The 25,933-nt window shown below is 56.3% G+C and overlaps 4 protein-coding genes across 5 annotated transcripts; 2 read left to right on the forward strand and 2 right to left on the reverse strand.

The window, feature by feature from the left end:
• The first annotated feature begins 1,067 nt into the window (after positions 1-1,067).
• On the forward strand, positions 1,068-2,555 carry TSSK1B (testis specific serine kinase 1B). The gene has a single exon (XM_015081792.3). The coding sequence runs from the start codon at positions 1,242-1,244 to the stop codon at positions 2,349-2,351; it is 1,110 nt and encodes a 369-aa protein (XP_014937278.1). The 5' UTR covers positions 1,068-1,241; the 3' UTR covers positions 2,352-2,555.
• Positions 2,556-6,928: 4,373 nt separating this feature from the next.
• Positions 6,929-8,274, forward strand: TSSK2 (testis specific serine kinase 2). The gene has a single exon (XM_015081791.3). It carries the CDS (start codon positions 7,067-7,069, stop codon positions 8,153-8,155), a length of 1,089 nt encoding a protein of 362 aa, XP_014937277.1. The 5' UTR covers positions 6,929-7,066; the 3' UTR covers positions 8,156-8,274.
• A 1,629-nt stretch (positions 8,275-9,903) lies between these two features.
• On the reverse strand, positions 9,904-19,411 carry ESS2 (ess-2 splicing factor homolog). Of its 2 annotated transcripts, XM_015081824.3 has the most exons (10): positions 19,222-19,406; positions 18,276-18,444; positions 18,087-18,188; positions 15,760-15,929; positions 15,529-15,646; positions 15,093-15,226; positions 14,273-14,375; positions 13,195-13,304; positions 11,090-11,205; positions 10,031-10,584 (listed from the first exon to the last, which is right to left on the reverse strand). In XM_015081824.3, the coding sequence occupies exons 1-10, from the start codon at positions 19,351-19,353 to the stop codon at positions 10,305-10,307; spliced, it is 1,434 nt and encodes a 477-aa protein (XP_014937310.1). In that variant the 5' UTR covers positions 19,354-19,406; the 3' UTR covers positions 10,031-10,304. The 2 variants fall into 2 exon arrangements, with proteins under 2 accessions (XP_026905454.1, XP_014937310.1); XM_027049653.2 differs by lacking the exon at positions 13,195-13,304 and having other exon boundaries at positions 9,904-10,584; positions 19,222-19,411.
• A 469-nt stretch (positions 19,412-19,880) lies between these two features.
• GSC2 (goosecoid homeobox 2) lies at positions 19,881-25,104 on the reverse strand. The gene is made up of 2 exons (XM_053206237.1): positions 24,164-25,104; positions 19,881-23,597 (listed from the first exon to the last, which is right to left on the reverse strand). Exons 1-2 carry the CDS (start codon positions 24,932-24,934, stop codon positions 23,493-23,495), a joined length of 876 nt encoding a protein of 291 aa, XP_053062212.1. The 5' UTR covers positions 24,935-25,104; the 3' UTR covers positions 19,881-23,492.
• Positions 25,105-25,933: the final 829 nt, after the last annotated feature.

The following is a 25,933-nucleotide window of genomic DNA, read 5'->3' on the forward strand; positions in this document are numbered from 1 at the left end:
TAAACCCAAAGCTAGGCCAGACCTGCCTGCTCCTGCTCTCTTGGGCTATAGCCTGTAGCAGGTGCTAGACAAAGAGCCTGTCACAGCAGAGGGGCCCCCATGCTGGCAGAAGCAGTGGTCCCTGTCCAACACTGCCCTGGCTGCTTGCATTGCCCTCATGGACCATTCCCAGAAGCAGCTGCTGCACTCAGAGGGATTCAGGCATAGCTTTTAATGTGCCATGGGAGCCCAGCCAGGGTTACAAGCTAGGCAGACCCCAGAGAGGCAACTCACAGCTAAGAGCAGATATCCCAGCCAGTTGTTCCCCTGCAGAGCCACTGTTGGAGAAGCAGGCCAGCAAAGGTTCAGATGAAGAGAGTAGGACAGGGAACTTATGCAGGGAGAAGGCAAAACCCTGGCCTCTGAAATTGCAGTCACTGCACAGGAGTTTTTGCCCATTCTGATTCACCTCTACCCTTGGCCCAGATACATGGCCTGCGGATTTCCTGTGTAGACACCACCAAGGACCTCCAGAGCTGAAGGGAGGGAAAAGAGATCAGGGATATTTTTCCCTAGCTCCCTCCCTGTGGGGTCACTGCAGCTTCCACCTGAGGTCACTGCCTCTCTCAAGGTGGTCCTCTACACTCTTCCAGGTTCCAGTGACCCACCTTCCCTTCCAGGGGTCTGTTACTACCCTTGGGTTACCCTACACTCAGTTCCCACCTTTGTAAGAAAGATGAATTTATAAACTCTTCAAACTGCCCTTAACTTGAGTATGTCTTTAGTTTTCCTTCTGGGACGCAGACTAATAGGACCATTTGCCCTGGATTCCCTGGGATGCCTCATGTGGCAATAATCAGCCCCACAAGCAGGTCTGGCTCCTGATTTGGAAGCACCAGCACACTGATGTGTTCCCCACAGCCGTCTTGTATCTCGGGTCCCAGCCAAGTGCAAGGCCACTCTTCACTGGCCATTGGTCTGTTTCAGCCCACTGGCTGGTCTTCCAGGGTTCCAAGTCCAAGTGGCTCAGGCCAGAGCCTCATTCCCCCAGAGCACTCCTCCTTTATGACTTCACCCACTGAAGTCACCTGGGAGACGATGCTCAACATTCCACCCCAGAGTCTTGGCCTCTAGGAGGCAGGAACAGCAGGCCCAGCCAGCCCAGAGGACTCTCTGTCCACAGTGTAAATAAGGACACCACTGGCCCATGTCCCGCAGGGATGTAGAGGGCAGCCTCAGAGGCACTGGGCGCTCCCAGCACCATGGATGACGCTGCCATCCTCAAGCGACGAGGCTACATCCTGGGGATAAATTTGGGAGAGGGCTCGTACGCAAAAGTCAAGTCTGCTTACTCTGAGCGCCTGAAGTTCAACGTGGCGGTCAAGATCATCGACCGCAAGAAAGTCCCCACGGACTTCTTGGAAAAATTCCTTCCCCGGGAAATTGAGATTCAGGCCACGCTAAACCACCGCTCCATTATCAGGACCTACGAGATCTTTGAGACCTCTGATGGCCGCATCTACATCGTCATGGAGCTCGGGGTCCAGGGCGACCTCCTCGGGTTCATCAGAACCCGGGGAGCCCTGCACGAGGATGATGCTCGCAAGAAGTTCCACCAGCTCTCCTCAGCCATCAAGTACTGCCATGACTTGGACATTGTCCACCGAGATCTCAAGTGTGAGAACATCCTCCTCGACAAGGACTTCAACATCAAGCTCTCTGACTTTGGCTTCTCCAAGCGCTGCCCGAGGGATGACAGTGGCCGACTGATGCTAAGCAAGACTTTCTGCGGGTCAGCAGCTTATGCAGCACCCGAGGTGCTGCAGGGCATCCCCTACCAGCCTAAGGTGTGTGACATCTGGAGTCTGGGTGTGATCCTCTACATCATGGTCTGTGGCTCCATGCCCTACGATGACTCCAACATCAAGAAGATGCTGCGCATCCAGAAGGAGCACCGCATCAACTTCCCCCGCTCCAAGAACCTGACGGGCGAGTGCAAAGACCTCATCTACCACCTGCTACAGCCGGACATCAACCGGCGGCTGCACATCGAGGAGATCCTCAGCCACTGCTGGGTGCAGCCCAAGGCACAGGGCCTGTCCTCTGGAGTCATCAACGAGGAGGGGGAGAGCTCCCGGGGTGCTGAGCCCTCGTGGACCCCTGATACTCCTGATACCCCAGCCACCAAGCTGGAGCTCCAGGAGGAAGCACGGTCCGAGACACGGCCTGAGATACAGTCCGAGTCAAAACCTGATGAGACGATGCAAATGCGGGTGTCAAGGCAGTCAGATCCCACAGGCCTTAATGGCGAGCTGCAAAGCAGGGAAACAGAGGAGGGGGTTCCCTCACGGCCTCCAGAGACACACACCTAGCGAGCCTCTCTCAGCCCAGGGGACTGGCAGGGAATGATGCAGAGCTCATGGCTTTGAGCCTGAGCTCCAAAGAAGCCAAGGGACAAGCCAAAGAAGGAAAACTGTCCTGGATGAGCCACTATTTTCATCAGTTCCTTCTCCTTTCCTTTGAACTTGGTAACCCACATGGCTAAAAAAGCAATAAATATTAGTGCAGACTCCAAAGTGGACGTCTTTGCCCCAGCTGACTGCAGTCATCCAGGGAAAGGATCCTGCACTCCCCCCACCCCACCCCTGCCAGCTCCCCACTCTCAGATCACACTGCACTTCACCTCCAGTTTGGGAAAATAAATCTCAGTGTGCCCAACCCCAACTGTGACCTCAGGCTCTGGACCAGAGCAAAGAGCTGAGCTAGGAAGATGCTACTTCAAGAGGGAGGCCATGAGCATGGTGCTGAGGAAGGGGAGGGGGCACAGAGAGGACAGGATAGCGAAGGGCAAGGTGGCTGCCTGCAGCAGAGGAGCGGGAGGCAGAGGGCTCCGTCTGCAGTTGGGGCTGAGGGTCCGGGCCCTCAGCACCCCAGTGCCACTGCCTCCTCAAGGCTGCCGGTGGGGAAGTGCCCTGCAGGGAGCAGGTGAACCAGCCTCTCAACCCCTCTTGAGCTCCCCACCCTGCTAGGCAACTCGTTTCTTCTGCTCTGTCTACTAGCCATGGCCAACCAGCACCCAGTTCTGGACCTGCCCTGAGTCATCTGCCCCTGGTCATTCTCCCTGCCCAGAGGAAGTGGGGGGGGGGGGGGGCACTGGATGGCCCAGTGCCACCCAGCCTGCCTGTCCCACAGTCACTGTATGGCCTTGACTACCTCTCTTTCCCTTCTAGTCCCCAGCCTGCCCCCAGGGTTGATGATCCATGCCAGAGTGGAGAAGCAGACATTGGTGAGGAGAGAGGACAAGTGTGCTCACAATGCAGTCCTGTCCCCTATGGCCATAGGTGTCCCGTAGAGAGAGGAGGCCAGCATTTAGCACCACTGGCTACTCTGTCCTGTGAGGCCCACCCATGTCATTCTCAGGCTCTTCTCACTTCAGCCACGGCAGCCCCTTTCCCTGACTGTTCCGCACTCACTCTGGACAACCTCGTGTGGATCTGCAGGTTTGACACATCAAGAGGACAAGAGCCTTCAGACTTACCCCTCCCCTGCCCATGTCATTGTCCTGGAAAGACCCTAACCCCAAGCCCCGGGAGAAGTGAGGTCCTGTGAGTGCCCTGGCCCTGCTCTCTCTGTACCCCTCCCCACATCCGCTCCATCTCTCCTCTTGGCCCCCCCCACCCCCCAGCCACCTTCACACATTCTGTCTTCCTATCTCCATGCTCCTGTGTTTGGGAACACACAGCTCAGCTACCTCTACCTGCCCTGTCACTTCTCCAGTGGCTACAGCTGCCTCCTGCACACAGTCTGGATCCCACTGCCCTCAGGAAGGATCTCAGTGCTTGGCCTTGGCATCCCAGGTCTGGCTCCTCTTGGCCTCCCAGCACCCCCACCCCCCATACTCACACCCCCAACACACACATGCCGTCATCATGCTTGTGGATGCATCCCTGCAGACTTTGCCCATGTCTCCAGGATCAGCCGAGGGGCTGTGGCCTCCACAAAGCTTTCTGGACTTGGCAGCTCCACTATAAACTCTTCTGGGGCAGGCCTGTGAGTGCCAAGGTACAGGCACAGAACAGGCCCTGGGTAATACCAGAGGAACCACCCAATTTTTCCCAGAGGCTCTAGGAACCCAGAGTCATACAGCTCATCTGGTGGTGGAGTAAAATTCCAGAGCACATGGGGCTGGCTGGAGTGGGGACATCCTGAGGAGTGGCTCATGGACCTCCTCTGCTTGGTCATCTGTGGCCACATGGAGGCAGTGGACGATATGCAGCAAGAGGGCCTGGGAGCAACTGACTATAGCCCAGCCACAAGGCAAGCCTGGGCAGGAGGGGCCCCAGGAAGGAGCATCTACTGTATGCTTTACAGGTGGGGAGACAGCTCAGAGAAGGTGGGCAACTACCTGAAATCACACAGCACAGAGTGGCAGCCCAGGTGACTGAAGCCCACCCCTTCCCAGGGGGCCACACCTGTGAGCCGCTCAACTCACTGGGGTCAGCCCTGGCTCAGACCCCATCAGTGACCCTCCCCAAGGCTTTACGATCAAGACCTTCACCATGGCCTCCATGGTCTGCAGCGCTCCCTCCTGCCTCTGCACACCCCCACCACCCTGTGTCCCTTCAAACTATCACATCCTCTAGCAGGTCCTTGTCCTCCTCCATGTGACCAGCTCCTCAGACCTCAGCCCTCCCAGCCTCCCCAAATCCAGCCCCAGTTTCTTCCTCACAGCCCCATGTTCCCGTGTCATGGCACAGCCACCACCGGGCACTCGCGCTGTTCATGTGACACTGAAGCTCCCTGTCCTCTGGACTTCAGGAAAGCATGGGCCTGCTTCATCAGTGAACTCCAGCATCCGGAACCAACCCTCAAGTGCCAATGGGGTGAGTGGAGAAACAGAGGAAACCGAAACTCAGAGGGAAGTGGCTTACCCAGAGTCTGCAGGTCTCACATGCGCAGGGCTGCAGGCTGGGAGTACCCCTGGAGGCCCCAGGTCCGATCTAGCACTTCCCATTCCCTTCCCATGCCTGCCTCCATGTGCATGTGCTGGGTGATGCCATCTGCTCGCTGTCACGGCAGCTCAGCTTGTGCCTCCTCCACCACGTCCCCAAGAACCGCAGAGGTCACACTGTCCCAGGCAAGGGCAGAGTGTGAGGGAGCAGGATCCACAAAACAAGGAAAAGTGGGTGGGTTGGTAGAGTCAGCCAAAAAGGCAGACATGCAGGGGGTACCCCCAGATAACACATTTGGGAGTGCAGGAGAAAGGCAGGGGAGACTGTCACGCTCCTGGGTCCTGGCCTGCAAATCCTCACAGCCAACCCCTTCTGGGACGCAAAGGAGTGACCAAAGACGTCCCAGGAGGAAGCAGGCATCAAGCTAAAGCTACTGTAACAGGAGCTCCCAAGAGCTGGGAGCAGGCCTCAGGGGAGCCGTGGCAGCTGGAAGGCAGTCACTCCTAGCTGGCATCTGGACTCTGGCTACCCTGCCCCTGAGATCTTCCACACGAACCTCCAGATGCAGGGAGCTCCCCACGTGCCCCAGGTATGTCCACACGGCTGTGCTCCAGCCAAGGTGGCACATCTGCCTGGCACGTCCTACCCCTCATCAACTTGGCAGGGCCCTGTAGATCAGCTGCACACTGGCTCCTTCATCACCTCCCCTCCAACCACCCACATAGAGGCAGGCCTCCTCTCCCACCCCCCTGAACATGAGCACATGGCACACCCACCCTGGCAGCGAGCTATGTGTGGGCACGGGATGCCTGTGATGGAGAACAGATAAGCAGCAGGGCTTCCAAACTACCCAAGGAGACACACATAGGATGCCCCAGTTCCCAAAGCAAAAACAAAAGGGTTTTCATGTTGCTTTCAGGTGCAAAAAACAGCTCTAGAGATGCAAACGGTGCTACATCAGGGTTGCACCAGCCCACATCATGCCCACTCCTCACAAATTCAGGATCCCCTCCTCATCCAGGTGCCTACTCTTATCAGGACCCCCAGCAGCAAAGCTCCACCCAAGGCTCTGCCCATGCACTGACCAGTGCACCAGACTCTTTGTCTCTCTCTGGCACCCAGTCCCCACAGGGCCACCCTGGTCCATCCTCCTCTTGTCTGGTCAAAGGCACTGGCTTCCACTTACCCTGAAGCCCATTCTCTATGCACTCTGCCAAGGACCATCTTGAAATGTGACTTGGGTCATGGCTCTTCCGGCCCCAGGCCCTGCAATGACTGCCCACCACTCAGGGCAAAGCGGCCACTTCCCTTCTCCTCCACCTCACTCCAGACTGTGGGACTCAGCCATTCTCAGAACAAGCCCTCACCTCTCCCAGGCTCTTCCCTGCCTGGATGCCTCATCACCTCCTCTACCTGACCAAGGCCCAGCCCATCCTCCATGCACGCCCCAGCCCTCGGAACATGCATTTGTCAGTCTGGGGCCCAGAGCTCTGCCTGCCTTCCTGCCCACACAGGCCCTGCCCGCCACAATAGCACTCTTCTCCCCAGCCTTCTACCCAAAACAGGAGCTGCTCTCATTCATAAGGCTAGGAACAGCAGCCAGCCTAGCCAGACCAGGGCCATCCCTCCCAGGTGCCACCGATTCCAAGGATACCAGCCCTAGAGAAGGTTTTTTCATACCCCCAAAAAGCTGCAGGAAATCAGCCCTAGTGAGACATGGACCAATGCAGTGTCGGTCCCCACAGCCAGGAGAAGGAAATGGGCATGGGGTTGGCACTCTGGCTTGGCCTGGGCAGCCCTCCCTTGGGCCTGACTCATGACAAGGAAGCCACAGCGAAGAGGAGGAGCAGGGAGGGTTACCGCAGTCCTGGGTACTGACTTCCTTCCTGCTGGGCCAGCCTGGCTTCCAGGGTTCCAGGGGCCCCGTTTTCACCCAACTCAGTCCCCACTCCCGGCAGCCTGGCTTTATGACTTCACATGCTGAAGTCACGCAGAGACAATGCTGAGCGTTACACCCCTCCAAGTCCAGGCTCAGCCCAGCCAGACAGCTCCTCACAGTGTAAATGAGGACAATGCCCGCTGGCCCACGTGGGGAGGGGGTGTAGAGCGCAGCGGCGCCAGCCACACCTGGCACCATGGACGATGCCGCGGTCCTAAGGAAGAAAGGTTACATCGTGGGCATCAATCTTGGTAAGGGCTCATATGCAAAAGTCAAATCTGCCTACTCTGAGCGCCTCAAGTTCAACGTGGCGGTCAAGATCATCGACCGCAAGAAGACACCCACCGACTTTGTGGAGAGATTCCTTCCTCGGGAGATGGACATCCTGGCAACCGTCAACCACCGCTCCATCATCAAGACGTACGAGATCTTTGAGACCTCTGATGGCCGCATCTACATCGTCATGGAGCTCGGGGTCCAGGGCGACCTCCTTGAGTTCATCAAGTGTCGGGGAGCACTGCACGAGGACGTGGCTCGTAAGATGTTCCGCCAGCTCTCCTCGGCTGTCAAGTACTGCCACGATCTGGACGTTGTCCACAGAGATCTCAAGTGCGAGAACCTCCTCCTCGACAAGGACTTCAACATCAAGCTCTCTGACTTTGGCTTCTCCAAGCGCTGCCCGCGGGACGGCAGTGGCCGCATCATCCTCAGCAAGACCTTCTGTGGGTCGACGGCTTATGCAGCGCCTGAGGTGCTGCAGGGCATCCCCTACCAGCCCAAGGTGTATGACATCTGGAGCCTGGGCGTGATCCTCTACATCATGGTCTGTGGCTCCATGCCCTACAATGACTCTGACATCAAGAAGATGCTGCGCATCCAGAAGGAGCACCGCGTGGACTTCCCCCGCTCCAAGAACCTGACGGGTGAGTGCAAGGACCTCATCTACCGAATCCTGCAGCCGGACGTCAACCGGCGACTGCACATTGACGAGATTCTCAGCCACTCATGGCTGCAGCCCCCCAAGCCCAAAGCCATGTCTTCTGCCTCTTTCAAGAGGGAGGGTGAGGGCAAGTACCAGACCCAGTGCAAACTGGACACCCAGCCAGCCTCTCGCCCCGAGCACCAGCCCGAACACCTGCCTGACCACAAGCTGGGGGCCAAAACCCAGCACGGGCTGCTGGTGGTGCCTGAGAATGAGGACAGGGTGGAGGACGGGCTGGCTGAGACCTCCAAGGCAAAAGATCATCATGTCACCGGAGCCGAGGTGGGGAAAGCAAGCACCTAGCGGTGCTAAGAGCCCGGTGGGCGTGGTGCATGGTGTGCACCCACATAAACTAAATAGGCAGGTAGGAGCTGAAGAAGGCACAGGTGCAAGGAACAAATAAAATCTGTCAATTAAACCACTATTTTGATTATGTTCCATTAGCTTTCTTCCACTTAGTAGCAAAAACATTAATTACTGACCACCAAATAAACCACAAAGTGTATACATGCATCAAGAGTGGCCCCTGAGGAGTCTTTTTCTCTAGGACTCAGGCAACCACCCTCCCTGTGGCGTGGGGGTCTCCAGCACAGGGGTGCACAGGCAGACTTACAGTGAGGCCCTGTGGGCAAGAATACCTCAGCTGCAATCCACTCCCAGGTCCTCACTGTCTCCCTCTGACCTGCCCCGGGGCCCAGCGCCTCCCAGGCTGGCCAGCTGCTTGTGTCTCTCCTGCTCAGGCACAGCACGGTCCACCTGACCCTGACCCCATCCTGCTCCTTCAGACAGCCCCTTTCTCCATGTACTCTGCTCCCTCCATGGCTGTGATTGAGACCAGTGACCTCAGCCCTTCGAGTGCCCTTTCATCTGCTGGAATAGCCCCAGCCCAGACCTCTCACTCACACCCTCTCCACCCCATCCCGTCCACCCCACACACCAGCCAGTGCTCAAGGGGGCCAGCGCTTGGCCTTAGGTGGCCTTGCCTAGACAGCATCTCCCTCTGTATCTCACTCACATCCCACTCAGACTTCTGCCTCTATGCTTTTCTGTCCTATGCCCACCCTTCCCTGTGGGGGAAAAGCACCAAAGGCCACACTTTTCTGACCCCTCCCCTCCAGCAGTCCTGGATCCACCTGCTGAGTTCAGTCCCAACCCCCTGGTGAGTTGCAGGGCTTGGCTGGGGTTCAGCCCCCTGGGAGCTGACAGGAATTGAGAAGCACAGGCTAGTGGGTGCCCAGGCAAGCAACAAGCCCACGCCAGCCTTCAGGGAACATGGCACTCATGGAGGCGGCCAGGACCCATGCGGGACAACCCAAGACAACGGCCAGTGCAGGGCTGGGCACACTCAAGAAGAGAAAGACTGTGGTCTGAGTAGATTCCAGGCTGTCTTCCTTGGGCAGTGCAAACCCCTAGAAGGGCACAACCTGACCCTACCTGAGGCCCAAAGAGACCCATCTGGGAGCCAGCTTGGGTCCCCCTTCTCCCTGTGAAGCAGCCCTAGGAGGCCTGGGCACCAAAGCCCTCTGGGTCATGGGCAAGTGTGGCCTGTAGTGCACATGGTGCTATGGGGTCTGCATGGGACCTGGCCCCACTGCTTCTGACACGGTGACCCAGGTTACTGTTACCCACGGCTCCTGCTAGTGACTCAGCAGTGTATGGAAGGCAGCGCCTAGAGCACTGGGAGATGGAAGGGCAGGAAGACAGAGACAGCCCTGCCCCATCTGAGCTGGAGACCAGGTACTTGGAGGTGACGCTGAGGCCACTGGGAAGGTGCCTCACGTGAGGGGCCGTCTGACACGTAGGACCTGTGCAGCCCTGTCACCAGCAAACCACAAGGGCTGGGCCTGGCTGGGGAGGCTGGAGACCTGGACCCAGAGCCCCAGCAGAACATGAGGGGCATGGAAACTTTCAAGGATTCCCTACTTCCCTCAGAGGGAAAGAACTTGGGGGGCAGGGCCCAATGTGCTGTGAGCTCAGCCCAGAGGGCAGGTTCCAAGCCTCGGGGGTGCCACAGAAAGAAATGTAGGTAGTGGCAAGAAAGGCCAGACACCCTGGTCTTCCAAGGGTCACCTCACCCAGAAGCTTCCTTCCAGGAAGGCCTGCAGTCCTGAGACCGTGCTGTAGGCACGAGGGCCGCCTAAGGGCCGTGCAGAGCAGGCCGGACACAGAAGCCTGCCAGATGGTGCTAGGTGCTCTTTAATGACAGCTAAATAAAAACAGACAGGCGGTTGATAGAAAAGAGTACGAACAAGACCGTGGGATGCACCCCAAAGGCTGTGAGGGCCAAGTTTTGTACCAGTCTGGCTGAGGCACGGCATCTCTTCTGTGGCTCCTGGGACAGTCACCATTTCTGGCCCGGGCCTGGGTCCCCAGAAGGCCGGAGTCCTCTGCTGAGTGGGCAGCTGCCCTGCAGGCTCCACAAAGCTTCCACAGGCCTGACCCGGGCCTGGCCCTAGAAGAAGTCTGAGGCTTTGCGCCGGGCAGGGAGTTGTAGCAGATTGTCCGTGATGGAGGCTGGATCTTGGTTGAGGGGGGTGCGTGCTGTAGAGCCAGGAGCCGGCGTGCTCGTGGGGGTCTGGGGCCCACCAGCTGGGGTCTTGAGGTGGGTTGAGCGTGCTGGAGATGGGGTGTAGCTGGCCCGCAGGGCCCGGTCTGTGTACTTGCTGGCCGTCCTGCTCACGAGGCGCTGCAGGGCTGGAGACATGGCTGGGCTCAGGCCTTTGGGGGTGAGGCTGGGATGGAAGAAGTGGGTGAATGAGGCACCATTAGGCCCATGTGGGCACCACCGCAGCAGGGCCTCCCATGGCCCCACAGGAAGATACATGGGAGATGCATGGTCATTACAGGCTGAGGATACCAGGTGGCCTGGCACACAGCAGTGTAGTCAAACTTAAGGTTCAGTGGTAGTGCTGCCCTTGGCTGTGGGGCTGGGATGGACCTCAACTCTCTCCAAGGAGAATGATACACCTGTTTCCAAAGCGCTGACAGGAGCTCATAGCAGGACAAGGGGCCCAAAGGTGTCTCTAAGGGTTGTGCCAAGAAGGCTGAAGAAGGAAAAGACGGAGAGGGGCCCTGCATCCTGGTTCAAACAGGCCATGCCCTGGACCAGAGGAGCTGCTATAGGACCCACTACAGAACGCCTGGGCCTGCCCTGCACACTGTGCATCCATATGCAGGGGGTGGGGCCATGTGGGAGCAGGGAGAGACCCCCACCCACACAGGTCAGCCACGCCTCACCTGGCCAGGTTCTCCGTCACTCTCCTCAAGGCTTCCTGCTTCTTGGCCCGGTTCTTGGCTGCAGCCTCGTTGGCCATCTTCAGCCCCAGCCGTTCCCTGCGGCCCGGCTCCAAGATCTACATGACAGCAAGTCTGTGGGTAGCCTGCCACCGAGTCAGGCAGTCCCTTGCTGGTGGGGCACCTGCCTCTTTTCGTGGCCCCCATGATCCTCACAACCCACTGCCACCTTCCTAAAAGCCCCCCAAAAAGCTTGCCTGAACGGCCCACCTGCCTGTCCTCACGGACCCCTAAAAGCCAGCACTGACAACTTATGAACCTCTGACAGTCTTTTAGGAAAGAAAGGGATCTTTTCGAATCGGCTTCTCTGTGACTACCAGAGTAAACAGCTTTCTGTTTAACATCTATTGACCTTCTGTATTTCTTTGCAGAACTTCCCGAGACACATCCTTGGCCTCTTTTTTTCTATTAAAGTGCTTGTTCATTATTTAGTGTTTTACCCACATCAGTTACATTAAGCTATGCCATACAAATTCCCTCTCAGTTATTTGCTTTCAGTTTCTCTTACGTGTTTTTTTTTTTTTTTTTTTTTGCTGTATTTAAGTTTATCACTTCGTACAGTATAAACTAAACCTCACTTCCCTTAAGATCTAACCCTTCCTACCTTAAAATCAGATTAAATACTATTATTTTCTTCTAAGTGTCTTACATTGACTTATACACTTAATATTTCTGCTTCCAGGAACTCGTTCCATCTTATGTATCAAGAACTTCATTTCCACATACTCTACTACTCAGCACGATTTGAGCTGTTATCTCTCGTGTACCCTGAATCTGATTTGGACGAAGGTTTGTTCAGAATCTCTTCCCTACTGCCCCATAGGCTCTAGGACCAGGGGCAGACTTCTGACACACCTATACCTGTGGCATGCCTTAACACCTGCCGGCACACGCTCCTCCCTGTCATTCCTCTCTTCAGTTTTCCTTGGTTATCCTTGTGTGCCAGGCAAGTTTAAGAACCAAGGGGCCAAAATCCTCTGCGCACGTTCTGTCTAGACATGCATTGCTTCTCAGGGGGAGAATGAGCGGAGCTATGCTAGGGAGGCCTCCCGGTGGGGCCCGCACGCTCCGGCAGTTTTCCTTACGTAAGTCTGCAGCACTCGCCTGTGGTTTCTTTACAAGAGCTTAATTATTGCTAGTCGTTCTAAATTTCTGCTGCTATAGTGAATGAGACCTCTTTTTCTGTTGCACTTCAAACTGACCACTGCAAGTGTTTAGAGGGGCCAGTTCACGACCATGTGTGACCCAGCTCCCCATGCAACAGACCTACATTAATCCCAAATTCTGTGTCTGACTCTTTGGGGTTTCAAGGCACGTGATGTAACCCCACACCCTTTGCCCTCTGCAACATCACTGACCTCCACCTCCTGTGATCTCCTAGCACTCCACGTTGGGAGTGTTGGCCCAGCACCTCAAGAACAGGACAGCATGCTCCCAGCTTCCAGCGACTTCTCTTCCTTCACATTCTAAACTACGTCACTCGGGTTCCCCAACAAACTGTGCAGACCAGAGCACGCTGCCCTCCCAAAGCCTCTCTGGGGCCCCACACCATCCTAGGCCATCCCATCTATACAAACCATCTGGCACTTAACTTCCCTTCCCTACCTGCTCCAGGCCTCATAACTCCCCAACTCTGACAACTTCTAAATAACAAGTGCCTCCTGATTCATGCTCTCCTGTAACCAGAGTCCTCCCTCTGTAAACACGCAACCCCCCTCTCTCTGTAAACACAAACCACATCCCACAGAACACTGGGGTTCTGGGGCCCTCCCCGGTCCACAGGCCTGCAGACTCAAAGGGCCATGGCTTTGGTGCCCTGACCTCACACCCGAATCCCTCCGTCCAACCACACCTGTCCTTAGTGCTCTGGTCCTATTCTGAAGTGCAGTACCTGTGCAGGTATGCAGCCTGGAGCATGGCTTGGCCCTTCAGTAGGCTCTAGTCTGACCAGTGGGAGCTAGCTCATCCTCTGTGTGTTGAGCTACAAGTTCTCAGAGGACCACATGCCCTCTCAGGGTTGCACCTGAACTCCCCTCACCATGACCCACCTTGAAGGCTGGCCCTGGCGTCCTGTCCACATAGGGGGTCTCAGATCCTTCCACTCTCAAGGGAGTGTTTTCAACCTCCCCCCAGGTCATCAGCGGTGACTCGTTCACACCTGTGGATGGAGAGAGCCCACAGTTACCTCAGGCCAGGGGATCTGGGTGGGGGTCCTGCCAGGCCCTCTCTCCTACAACAGCCAGCTCCCACCATGAGCATCCCAGCTAACATACACCAAGGTTGGCAGTTGGCCCACTCTCCTTCCCTGGGACTCTGGGACCTGGTACCTCTGCCCTCTGAGATGACAATGCCAAGGCTACTTTGAGCCCAAGGCAAGCCCAGGCCCCTACAGCTGTGGAGCTTAGCCTGGGAAGAGGGCTCCCCAGAGAAGCCAGGCTGGGTCAGCCAGGCCCCCATCCTAGCACATGGCCAGGGGAGCCGCCGAGAAGTTGCTATGGCATGCCACCCCAAGGTGGAGAGACACTTGGGGGCTTTCAGAGCACCCAAACCTCCCAGGACCCTGCACAAACCTGTAGTGCCTCCATATACCCTGGCCTATGTCACAGCAATCAGCAGCCCAAAATACAGAGGACGATGCTCGGGAGAGCAGGAGGACACAACCTGCACCATGAGATTGTCCCCAAGTCTCATAAATCTCCTGTGTGAGGTCACGCAGGGCTGGAGCCCAGAGCTTCTTCCCTATGCCCCTACACTTAGCCTCCCCCTGCCCAGCCTCCCCATGCCCTTAAGCATGCTTGCCGCAGCCAGTCTGTCCAGTAGAGGCCCGACACCCCTGGTCCCCAGCAAAACCAGTCTGTCCTGCTAAGCTCAGGGCAAGTCACGAAGACTGCCTGGCTGAATGGGCTGGGACTCACACATCTCAAATCAGGTCTCCCTAAGAATCCAGCCCGCCCATAGCCCCATTCAGCCCTGTCATTGCACAGGTGGGACACTGGGTCTCTGAGTCATATGAGGCACAGGGCAGACATGGGGAAATGTCAAGGGTGCCAAGAGCCAACTGAGCAGCCCACCTCCCCACAGGCAGTCCTATCAGGGGGCCAGCTTGACAGAGGGTCCACTACTCACCAGGGGCAGGAGAGGGGGTTGCAACAAATCCAAATCCACCCACTCGGGGGGAATCCTGGGGGATCAGTTCTTTGCCATCAGGGCCCACCTTGCCCTGTTTGTGCTGGAACAAACAAGACAGACCAGTGTTAAGGGGGAGCCAAGCCTGCTCCCGCCAGCTAGCTGAAGGGCAAATGCACAGGAAGAGCTGGAGAGAGAAGAACCCTGGCCCCTGCAAAGATTTTGAGGACCTGTCAGAGCAGGTATCAGAAGAGAAGCTTCCCCTCTTTCTGGTCTCAGGCCAGACTCCACAAAAGCTGCTTTCGGGGACTACCGACTTAGGCCCCCCCAGGAAACTACACTGACCACTGGCACACATGTGCTCTGACCTCTTTCCCACAGGTACCTATAGAAGCTTACAAAACAGTCTCCTCACTTCCTGCCTCTCCCTCTCCTGGAGTCACCACTGCACCATGACACCCAGGCCCAGAAACCCCTGTTGTCTGCCCCACCAAGCCTCACTGCGCCCCAGCCTGTGCACCCCACCTACCCCTGCCCTGCCTGGTACAGAGGTGTGGGTCTGGCCAGACTGGACTGGCTCCCAGCAGCGTCTCTTCTCTCATGTCCTTGTCCTCCAGGGACAAGGGGCAGAACTGACCCACCAAACATCTCTGGCCCCAGTAGAAGCCCATACAGTCGAGAAAAGGCTCAGGACCCTGCCGCACAGGAGCTCCAAATACTCCCACGCTGCTAGTCTCTGCCAAACCCAAGAACGGTACTAATTTAATGAAGGCAGCCAAGATCAGAGAGGTTGTGCCCACATCCAGCCCCTGCCACTCACCTGGGCATTGAGGGCGGCGGCCTGCTGCAGCTGGGACCTGCTCAGGGCCTGGCTGAAGGGGTCCCTGAGGAAGCGAGTATTCTTATGCACCACCTGCCTTGGCTTCTTAAACAGCTGTTCTTCATCAGGGACACCTGGCAGGTGGAGACAAGATGGCAGCGGTGTCAGAGGGGGTGGGGAGTCCCCATTACTGCCCTGCACTCAAGGCTTGAGATAGAGACTAAGTCATTCCCCAGTAAACAGAAGCACAGGGCCTAGTAAAGCAGGGGATGGCCTCACTCTCTCACTGACAACACACAGGCTCCTCTGCCCCGAGACAGACCAGGGCACCTCCGAGGCCCAGTATGCTAGGGAGCAAAGACCCACACACACACCCTAAGGCCAGATCCAAACACACTGTCCCACGCCATGCCACCTGCCAGCCCTGCCTGCTCACCCTCTGGGTAGTACATCAGGGAGTTTTTGGCCTTGTACTTCCAGGTCTCCACACCGGCCTGGCTGCTCTCAATGGCTTGGTGCTCTGCCGACGGAAGTGCAAGATTATCTTTCTGCCTCTGCATCACAGGGGAAAAGTGAGGGTCAGAGAGGTGCCCAGGCACTGTGCCCCTGGCCCCAGGACTCCCTCCATCCTGACAGAGGATGCCTGTGCCCCTGTACCCAAAGACACCTTCTCAAACTCCTCCTCGGCCTGGTAGAGCCATGTGTGGCGTGCCCGGCTCTTCTCCTTGGCCACCTCCATGATCTCCTGGAAGGAGGCATTGTCCTCACTTGTATACCGGCTCAGGAAGACATCCAGGCTGGGCAGGGGCTCCTTCTCCTCCTCCTCTCCAGCCTCTCCTGCTCAGGAGCATAGGTGGGATGACACAGAATCACAAACAGCATCAACACTGCTTTGCAGTCACAAGATCTCAGGAACCAGGCTACCTCATAAGCAGAGATGGAACCCTCACCCTGGTTGCAGGTCTGTTGATGAGAGCCCACACCATCAGACAATTCCCCTCCTAGGGGCAGAATCAACCCCCCTCTCCCCAGCCAACTGCCCAGGGAGCACTCAGGGGCTCTCCTCAACTGCTGGATGTCAGGTGAAATGTTATGTCTGACTCAGACCAGAAGAGTGACATCCAGGGGCTACAGAAAAGGCAGGTGATCACAGTCAGGTCCTGCCTTGCCAAAATTGTGCTGATCCTGTAGGATCCACCTTCAGAGCCCCAAGCTCTCCCTCCATCCCTGGGTTTTCTTACCCTGCCTGCTCCTCCCTTCCTGGTATCTGTGCCACAGGTGGATGGTTTGTCACCTAAGCCCCCTAACCTGCTAGCAGGCTTTGATGGCAGGGACCCCGTATGATCCAGTACTCTAGATGGGGCCTCACAGGCACTGGGCCGCGACTCCAGCTGCCCCTCCCACCGCCGTAGAAAGGGGCACCCCTACTGAGGTCCCATCGCACTGGGCACAGTGGTACACACTTCAGCAGGCCCATTAGGTGGAGAGCTTTGTCTCCCATTCTGCTGAGTCCTGACCACACACAGACTCCTAGACTGAACAAAGTACAGTGGCTAAAAGCTCAAGACCCAGAGGCAGAAAGAGAACTCAAACCCCATTCCACCACCAACAAGCCCTGAGACCTCCTTTCCTGAGTCTCGGCCTCCTCACCTGTGAATGTGAATAATGATGGTACCTACCACTTAGGTCACCAAAATGATTCTTAGATATACTGACAACGCGTATTTAAAGAAAAGGAATCTGCAAATTGCCTGTGATGCATCTGCCACGTTGCAGTAGAGAATCAAACTCCAAGGACACAACATGACAAACCATGGTAAGGGCACAAAGAAGTAGACTTAAAAAAAAATTTTTTTTAACATTTTATTTATTTTTTTGAGAGAGAGAAAGACAGAACACGAGCAGGGGAGGGGCAGAGAGAGAGGGAGACACAGAATCCGAAGCAGGTTCCAGGCTCCAAACTGTCAGCACAGAGCCCGATGTGGGGCTTGAACTCACAAACTGAGAGATCATGACCTGAGCCCAAGTTGGATACATAACTGACTGAACCACCCAGGGCCCCACAAAGAGCTGGATTTTGAAGCAGAAAATATTTTGTCCATGTAGACACACAACGCACTGCACACTAGAACCTGGTAGAGAACAGCATCTTATCTGTCTGAGCACTGATGTTCTACTAAGAACAAAATAATCAACTGATCATGAGAAAGTCCTGTAGCACGTAGTATAGTCATGTCCAACAGGACTCAAAATGCTCTTTCCTAGAAAAAAATCCCTCATAAAGTTGGAACATGTCACGATCCCCAATACATGCACTGAGGAAGACAACTCTTTCATTTGTTCTATTCCCACAACACACCGTGTACTGTTCTGGATGCAAAGTATACACACAGAGGTGAGACAAAGAAGCTCTTGTGGAGAGAAGAAGCAATACGTAGAGAAATGCCTTTTTAGGTGCCATGTCCTGCAGTGAGAAAACAAAGCCAAGCAGGAAGGCAGCATGCATGAAAGGTGATGTAACTTCACGTTGTGGTGGGGTGGGGGGCGGGGGGGACAGTGGTCAGGAAAGGTTTCCCTGAATGGGTAACATCTGAGCAGAGACCTGAGGGGAGAGAAGGTGTGAGATGTGCAGCTATCCAGGGGAAGAGACTAACTCTGAAGACACAAGTGCAGAGGCCCTGAGGCACTGTAAGGAGAAAGCAGAAAAGGGGCCCTCCAAGGCCCATGAAGCCCACTGGGCTGGCACACAGTGAGCAGGCTGGTGAGAGAGGTGGCAAGATTTCCATTCCACAGAGGAGGACCAGAGGCTCAGAGAACTGCCCTGTGTTTGGGAGCTGGACCCAGATCTTCTGTCTCCTAGACCAGTGCTCTTTGGTGCCGTGGGTTGCCATGTAAGCAAACAGAGCCCTCAGGGACAAGATGTGATCTGCCTCTGAACCAGCCCCTCAGGGCCACATAGGATAAGACTCTAGACAAACCCAACCGCTCACTCACCATCGCCATCTTCCAGGCCTCGGCCCCGGCCCCGGGGCTTGTTGCCCACCATTCCGGTGCCTGTGTGCACATCAGGGGTTTCAAATGTGGCTGGAGTCACATCTAGAAGGAAGGGGGTAGGGATTAGAGCCAGTCCAAGGCATCGGCTCAGGAGGAGTTCCCCTCTCAGCCACCCACTGTTGCTCTTACAGGGCGGTGGGGGCTCTCGGGACATCTTGCCCAGGGCAGAGCCAAACTTGATGGCAATCTGACGCATCCGCTCCAGGTCTCCATTCTCCTCAGCCTCCAGGTACTCTTTCTGGGCCTGCAGCTTTTCTACATCAGGAAAGAAGTCCCTCTGGATGACTGTCTGGAGGCCCTGTCAGAAGTCAGAATAAAAGTCATAGTTCACACCTGCCTCTCCGTCTACCAATGTACATGCTAAGGTCCTTGCTGATGCCCCCAACCTCTGTCCAACCCAATGATCTTCTGAGGTTACCTGCAATTTCCAATGACAATGAGCAACCCTTGCGATCTAATGCAACACCTAACATTACTAAACGTTCACCTGATTTCTATGAAACCCTTCTCTCTCCCCTCACTGGTCACTCTCATTCTCCTTTACTGGCTCCACCTCCACACTAGCTGGACCAAGGTGGGTGTTGCCACCTTCATTCCACCTGTAACCTCCTATTTCCAATCTGAACCCTTTACCTGGATGACTTCAGCCTGTCACCCCCACCAGTAGCAGTGGTTGAGATTCCCAAATCTGTACCTCCAGCCAGACCTTGCTCCTGGCTGCACGTCTGTGCACCTAGCTGTCCACTAATGCCACCTGCCTGTCTGTCCCAGAGGCTTCCCAAAAACAAACAGCTCTGTTAGAAAGTCCTCTTTGCTACCATCCTTCCACATTCCTACTTTAATAAACCGCCCCCACTCTCCTCTAACAACACTACTAGTGCCTCCCCCATCAAGACACCTCACTCTGAACTGTTCTTATTTGGCTCTCCAACTGCCCACACCCCAAAAGCACGGACTCAAGTTGCTCCACCTCCGCGAGGGGACGAGACTGCCACGACCCGAGAGGAGGGGCCCGAGAAGAGCGCGAGGCGGGGAAGGGACCTAGAATTCGCTAGCGACTTCATCGAGGTCTTACCTCGATGTACTCTTCTTCGTCCAGGACCCGTTGCTTGCTCGTCGCAAGCGACTCCCCTGCCGCGCGCTTCCTCCGGGGCCCGGACGCGGCAGGGAGCAGCAGGGCCCGGGTTGAAGCGCCGGGCGTCTCCATCGCTATCCCAGGGCCGCTCGGGCGGCACAGGCACGTAACAGGGTCCGGAGACGGCGGGGGCGGAACTGCGCCAGCTGCGCAGGCGTTTGCAACAACCCACCAATGGAAGAGCTGCGCATTTTGAAGACCAGCCCGCGCTCCGTGGTGACGCCATTATAATCCCTGGGCCTTATGGGAGTTGTAGTCTTTGACCCTCCCCGCTGTGGTCCTCCGAATCTGGACTATGGGCACCAGAGGGCGCTATGGTGTGGTAGGCTAAGGGGCGTGTCACTCACTCTGATCCTGAAAAATTCCAGCACTGCTAAATTGAAAGGCCTTGAAATTCCGGTTTCTCGAAAATAATCATTGGGTATGCTTCTATATCATTAACAAAAACACATTTTGGCTATATACTCGTTTCAAAGTTTTTATTCAAACTTTATACCAGAAAAGACCACTAAGACAATTTCTTCTTGATAGTTATCTAACAAAAAAAAAAAAAAAAAAAAAGAAAAAAGAAAAGAAGAAAAGAAAAGAAAAATGCGATGGTCCAATAAAGAAATGTCTGGTTAAAAATTATTCGGTTCCGGGGCGCCTGGGTGGCTCAGTTGGTTAAGCGTCTGACTTCGCCTCAGGTCATGATCTCACAGTTTGTGAGTTCGAGCTCCACATCGGGCTCTGTGCTGACAGCTCAGAGCCTGGAGCCTGCTATAGATTCTGTGTCTCCCTTTCTCTGTGTCCCTCCCCCACTCACAGTCTGTCTCTGTCTCCCTGAAAAATAAACATTAAAAAAATTTTTTTTGAATTATTCGGTTCCTGGGGCGCCTGGGTGGCTCAGTCCGTTAAGCGTCCAACTTCAGATCAGGTCATGATCTCAGGGTTCGTGAGTTTGAGCCCTGCATCAGGCTCTCTACTGTCAGCAGGAGCCTGCTTCCGATCCTCTGTACCCACCCTCTCTCTCTGCACCTCCCCCGCTTGTGATCTCTCTCTCTCTCTTAAAAATAAATAAACATCTGGGGCGCCTGGGTGGCTCAGTCGGTTGGGTGTCCGACTTTGGCTCAGGTCATGATCTCACAGTCCGTGAGTTCGAGCCCCTCGTCGGGCTCTGTCCTGACAACTCAGAGCCTGGAGCCTGTTTCAGATTCTGTGTCTCCCTCTCTCTCTGACCCTCCCCCATTCATGCTCTGTCTCTCTCTGTCTCAAAAATAAATAAACGTTAAAAAAAATTTTTTTAAGTTTAAAATAAATAAATAAATAAATAAATATTAAGAAAAAATATTCGGTTCCTGAACACGAGTGGGCTTCCCAGAAGCGGACTAACTTTCATTGAAATGGACCAGAAAATTGCCCGCTTTTTTCAAAAATGATCATTTCTTCTCCAAAAGAGGTTGTGAACTACATCAAACAAGTAAGTTCTTCCCCAGAATGATTTAGTATAATAGGCAGCCATTCCTTCACCCACTGGGAAACCCCATGGTGATGATTCCTGCCCTGTGGAACTGACAGTCAAATGGGGAAGACAGACACTAGTTGCATCATCCCACAAACAAGCATAAAATTGCAACGGGGCAGGGCGGGAGTGTGTGGCCCGGATGGCTCAGTTGGTTTAGTGTCTGACTCTTGATCTTGGCTCAGGTCAGTATCTCATAGTTTGTGAGTTCTAGCCCCAGGTTGGGCTCTGCGCTGACAGCACAGAGTCTGCTTGGGATTCTCTCTCTCCCTCTCTCTGCCCCTTCCTCAATCTCTCTCTCAAAATAAATAAACTTAAAAATCTTTAAAACACTGCAGCAGACAGGTGTAAAAAAAAAAAAGAAAGAAAGAAAGAAAGAAAGTTTGTTGTTGGGGAATCTTACCTAGGGGGCAGTGAGGGGAAGTCTCCCCAGGGTCAGAAATGGTTGCAGATCCAAAGGATGAACAGACACTGACCAGGAAGAGGGAAAAAGCAGGTGCAAAGGTCTTGCAGCAAAAGAGAGCTTTTGATACACACAGACTGCAAGGAGCAGTGAGGTATGAAATGATGCCAGATGGGCAGGGGCCGGCTGCATGGGGCTTCATGGGTCACAGTGAGTTTTATATTTAAGAACAACAGAAAGCCCTTGGAGTGCTGTAGGCAGGGGAGGGGCAGTTCAAACTTGCACCCTGGCTTTTATGGAGAATGAATTACAGAGGAAACAGAGTGGCTGCAGGTGGACAAGACTGGAGGCACCTACAATGGTCATGGTAAGGGATGACAGCACTTTCATCAGGTTGGTACTGTTGAAGCTGGGGAAAAAATAGCTTCTGGGATTGTTTTTGGAAGAAAAATGGATTTGCTGCTGGCCTGGGATGGTGGGTGAGGGAGAAGAGGGGTGTGGGTAATTGCGAGTCCTCTGGTTCATGCACCTGGTTTGCACAGGGGAAGAATTTGCCATGGACAAGGTGATTTTGAGGCACAGTGGGCTTCCACATGGAGAGGTCAAGGGGATAGATGGACAGAAGTATCTAGTTAAGGGAAGAGGCCTAGGCTGGAGATGTAAATGTGGAAGACAGAAGGGAATTGGAGTCTAAAAGAGGCAGTGATAAAGCAAGGAGAGAATGGAGAAGAGAGGGCCATGCCTGGGTCCAGCCTGCAGGACACCTATGTTAATGGGCAGCTTGTAGGGGTGAACCTGCCAAGGAACAGCTAGAGAGAAATGAGAGAAATCAGAAGGACAGTATAGCCACTGGCCCCTTGAAATGGAGCTCTGATCATGGCTGCCCTCTACAATGACAAAGAGCCAATGGGGGGCTGGGGTCCCAGAGATGAGGGTGTTCCAAACTGCAGGGAAGCTCTGCAGGAGGGCTGGGCAGTATCCAAGGATAAGGCTGGGGTTCGGGGGAAAAGAGCTTTGTGACAGCCAGAAGTGTGCATCCTGAGAGGTGGAGGTGGGTGCTGCTGTCCTGGAGGCATCCGGCAGTGTTAGAGCAGCACTGGCTGGGGACATCATGCCTGCTCAGCTTCTGCACCTTTAATGAATGGACTGTGTCTCCTTTCAGATACCCCATCCCCCAATTTCTTCCAGGACCTGTGAGGAGGCAGAACATGGTCCCCAAGCCAGATGATGGTGTTAGGTGCCTTGAACCCACCGTACAGGCCTACTGGGGAGAGTGAAAGCCTCATTTTCACACTGTCCTTCACCCTAGGGCTGGGATGTTGGAGACGAAAACAGATTTTCCAAGGCAGTGGCAGGGGGTGTGGTGCATCCTCCCCAGTCAAACCTCCTCTTGCCCCAACAGGATGGCAGACACATAGCGTGTAAATCCCCCAGAAGGAGGAGGCCAAGGATCTCTACCCGTTCAGTACCTAAAGGCCAGTGCAGACCCCCAGGGTGCCAGGCCATGATCTGTGGGGTAGTCTGCTGTGCTGGGGAGCACAGAAACTGAGGACTCACTGGGCTGTGCTCCCCAAGACCAGCTGGCCCCCACCCCCTGGATGTGGGAGTGAAGTCATGGTGGACTTCGAACTTTGGACTGCTTTTGTGCCGTTTGTAGTTGCTTGTTTATTTCCCAGTATCCAGGCAAGGCTCACAGAATTAAGGGGCAGGGTAGGGGGCTTCTGGAGATGACCTCATCCAATGTCCTTATCCTATAGCTCTGGACAGGAAGGCCCAGTGCAGGACATGCGAGCTGACAACCCCAGAATGCACAGAACACCCCCTTCACCCCCTTGGCCATGTCAAGAGACCTATGTCCATGCTGAGAAGAGGCGGGACATCAGCATACCCCAGGAGGGAGAGGAGGATTCTGGGCCCTCCTGACAAGGGGATGGTTCCTGTCCTGGAGTTGGTGGGGAGTTGAGGAAGCTTATCTGCTCTGTGCCCTGCTCCCAGCAACCAACAACCCCCCACCCCCACCCCGCTGCAGCTCCCGGGGAATCTCCCCGACCCTAGTCGCTGGAAAGGAGAGCACCTGGAGATGCTCAGCGTTCCCTCCTTTCCTGGGGCAGGTGGCACAGGGGGTGGGCACGGGAGCTTCTCTGCTGTCTGGCAGAGAAGCTCCTGCCTTGAGCACTAGCTGCAGGATGCAGGAAGCCTGCAGGCGGGAAGAGGTGTCCTCTGTCAGCACCATTTCGGGTCGATCTGTCCCCTCCCTGAGCCGGCCCCAAAGGACCCGGCCAAGCCCAGGAGTAGCTCCCAGAGCCATCAGCAGCTCTCCTTTGCGGGCTTCTTGGTTCCGGGGAGGAGCCTCGAGGTGGCTGACGCGCGCTTCTGATGTCGCCACTTGGCCCGGCGGTTCTTGAACCAGACCTGATGAGCAGGAGGGACCGCTCAGATCCAGCCCTGGGACCCGCGTCCCTCCGGACCCTCATAAGTGGACCAGGCAGGGAGCTTCCCGACAGGGATACGGGCAGGAGAGGGCTGGAGAGCCGGCACGGGGGCAGCGGCACCCACCGTCTCTTAACCGCTGCGGCTCGGGCTGCGGGACGAGGACCACTTTCCCACCCGGACCAGCCCTCTCTCGGCGTGCCTTCCCCCTCGCCCCCAAGGTGCTCCGGACGCCCATTCTGCAGCTTGGTGCTCTTTCCGAGCTTCCCAAATTCGGGCACGTGAACGCGCGTCTCATTTATCAGGGAGAATTAAAAAGTTTAAGCCAAAGTTAAAGAAAACTAGCCTTATCTCCCCTCCAGTTCTAGTGACACTTTCCGACACTAGCCTGCCCCGCCCGCCCTCGCCCCGGAACCGGCCCTGCGGCCCACTGCGGTTCCCGGGCCTCCCGCGCCTCCCGCCTTCGCGCCAGGGCCATCTTTTCAAAAGAAGGAGGAAGGAAGCCAGCCCGCTCGGACCCTCTCGCCGTCTGGCGGGCGGGCACCCACCTCCACGCGTTCCTCGCGCAGGCGGATGCGGCCGGCCAGGCGCTCGCGCGTGCCCACGTCGGGGTACTGATTCTGCATGAAGAGCGCCTCCAGCGCCTGCAGCTGCTCCTCGCTGAAAATGGTGCGGTGGCGCCGCGTGCGCCGCTGCGGGCCGGGACCGCCCGTGCCGGGCAGCGCCCCCGGGCCTCCCGTGGGCGCAGCCAAGGGCAAGGGCGCCGCGGGGCCCAGCCTCAGCGGCCACGGCAGCCGCGCGCCTGCGGGGTGAAGGCGCGGTGAGGCGCGGAGCGGGGTCCGAGCTCCGCCCAGACCGCCCCGCGCCCGGAGGACCCCCGCGCCCGCGCCCTGCTCCCACTCACCCAGCCCGGAGGCCGGCTCCGGGGGCCCGCGGGGCGCGGCGCGGGGTCCGCAGCAGCAGCAGCAGGCGCAAGGCGCGGCCTCGGGCGCCCCGGGCTCTCCGGAATCCGCGGGGCTCTGGTGGCCGGCGGGCTGCGGGGTGCGGGCGGCCCGTGCCGGGGGGCTCCGCTCGGGCAGGTTGGAAAGGATGTGCTCGATGGAGAAGGGGCAGGGCCGCCCGGGGCCCCTGCGGCTCACCGCGCCCCCCGCCTTAGCCATGCTGGCCTGGCCCCACGGCCACCGCCGCAGGAATATATACGTCGGGGGGAGCGCGCTGTAATCCCCGGGCCGAGCGCGGAGTCCACGCGGACTAATCCCGCCGCGCCGGCCGGGGCGCGCTAATCCTCGTCTGCGGCGGCAGGAAATCCTTACCCGCATCAGCGCGGGGGCTAGCCGGGCCGCGGGGAGGGGGCTACCAGGAAGCCCTCAGCCCCGCGTCGGTCTTCCTGGCCCCGAAAGGCTGGCAGGACTCGCGGGCACGGAGGCTCCACGGGGAAGGCGCAGAGGGCCGCATCCCCCGGCCCGCGGATCCTGGCGGTCCTCGCCCCGCTTTGGGAGCAGCGGCCTGAGGACGCCCCGACCTTGAAGGCCCCCCGCCCCCGTTTGCCCTGGCGCCTCTTGGCCCAACGCTTGGGTACTTCCTCCTGTAGCCACCGAAACCAGGGCCCTACAGAGGTGTATGAGCAAGTCTTGGAGAAACCCACCAAAATTGCCAATCTCTTGGCTCCAAGACTGTTAGGCTCCAACCCTCAATGGGACCCAACTCTATTGGCAACCCCATGATCCCACTGCTCTTTGGCCGCCAACTCATTTCAGTGGCTTCCACTCATTTCGGAGCTGGGTCTCAACCTCCTGGAGGAAATGGCGGTGGAGCAGGAAGCCACCTCTGCTCATCACTGAACATGAAACCCCACTGCCCGTGCCCCCAATTCTCTACCTTCTCTACTGAGTCAGGGGAGCCTTCCAGACACCATCCAAGGGCCCACTCCAGTGGTCTGGAGCGACCTCTCCTTCGGCTTCTTACATGTCCTGGAATCCCCTCCGAAAAAACATTAAACACCCCTGCCCCACCCTTTTCATAGACATGCTTCTCAAGCTTGCATGGCTTGCATGGGCTGTCCACCTCCTTACTCTTCAGGCCAGTCCGACTGTCCACACTCTCCTCCCCTGATCCCAGGTCACGCTGCCCAACATTGCTGATGACTTGTACTTTGTGAAATTCAGTGAAGACTGTTCATTTCAAGTAAGTAGCACTGAACAGCCAGCCAGGCACTTAAGCGAAAGACCCTCTTCTCTGGACCTCTGAAAAAGGTTAGTGCTCACAGGACAGAGCAACAGACTGCCTGGTTTATATCCCAGCTGTCACTTTCTGGCCAT

This window comes from Acinonyx jubatus, chromosome D3, assembly GCF_027475565.1.
Source record: "Acinonyx jubatus isolate Ajub_Pintada_27869175 chromosome D3, VMU_Ajub_asm_v1.0, whole genome shotgun sequence".
NCBI lineage: Eukaryota > Metazoa > Chordata > Mammalia > Carnivora > Felidae > Acinonyx > Acinonyx jubatus.

Coding starts and splice junctions, on each gene's coding strand:
- TSSK1B (XM_015081792.3), top strand. CDS start 1,242: ATGGATGACGCTGCCATCCTCAAGCGACGAGGCTACATCCTGGGGATA.
- ESS2 (XM_027049653.2), bottom strand. CDS start 19,353: ATGGAGACGCCCGGCGCTTCAACCCGGGCCCTGCTGCTCCCTGCCGCG. Junction 18,445..19,221: donor ACGAAGAAGAGTACATCGAG/GTAAGACCTCGA, acceptor GACTTCTGACAG/GGCCTCCAGACAGTCATCCA. Junction 11,206..14,272: donor AACCCCCTCTCCTGCCCCTG/GTGAGTAGTGGA, acceptor GCTGTCATGTAG/ATCTTGGAGCCGGGCCGCAG.
- TSSK2 (XM_015081791.3), top strand. CDS start 7,067: ATGGACGATGCCGCGGTCCTAAGGAAGAAAGGTTACATCGTGGGCATC.
- GSC2 (XM_053206237.1), bottom strand. CDS start 24,934: ATGCGGGTAAGGATTTCCTGCCGCCGCAGACGAGGATTAGCGCGCCCC. Junction 23,598..24,163: donor TGCGCGAGGAACGCGTGGAG/GTGGGTGCCCGC, acceptor CCTGCTCATCAG/GTCTGGTTCAAGAACCGCCG.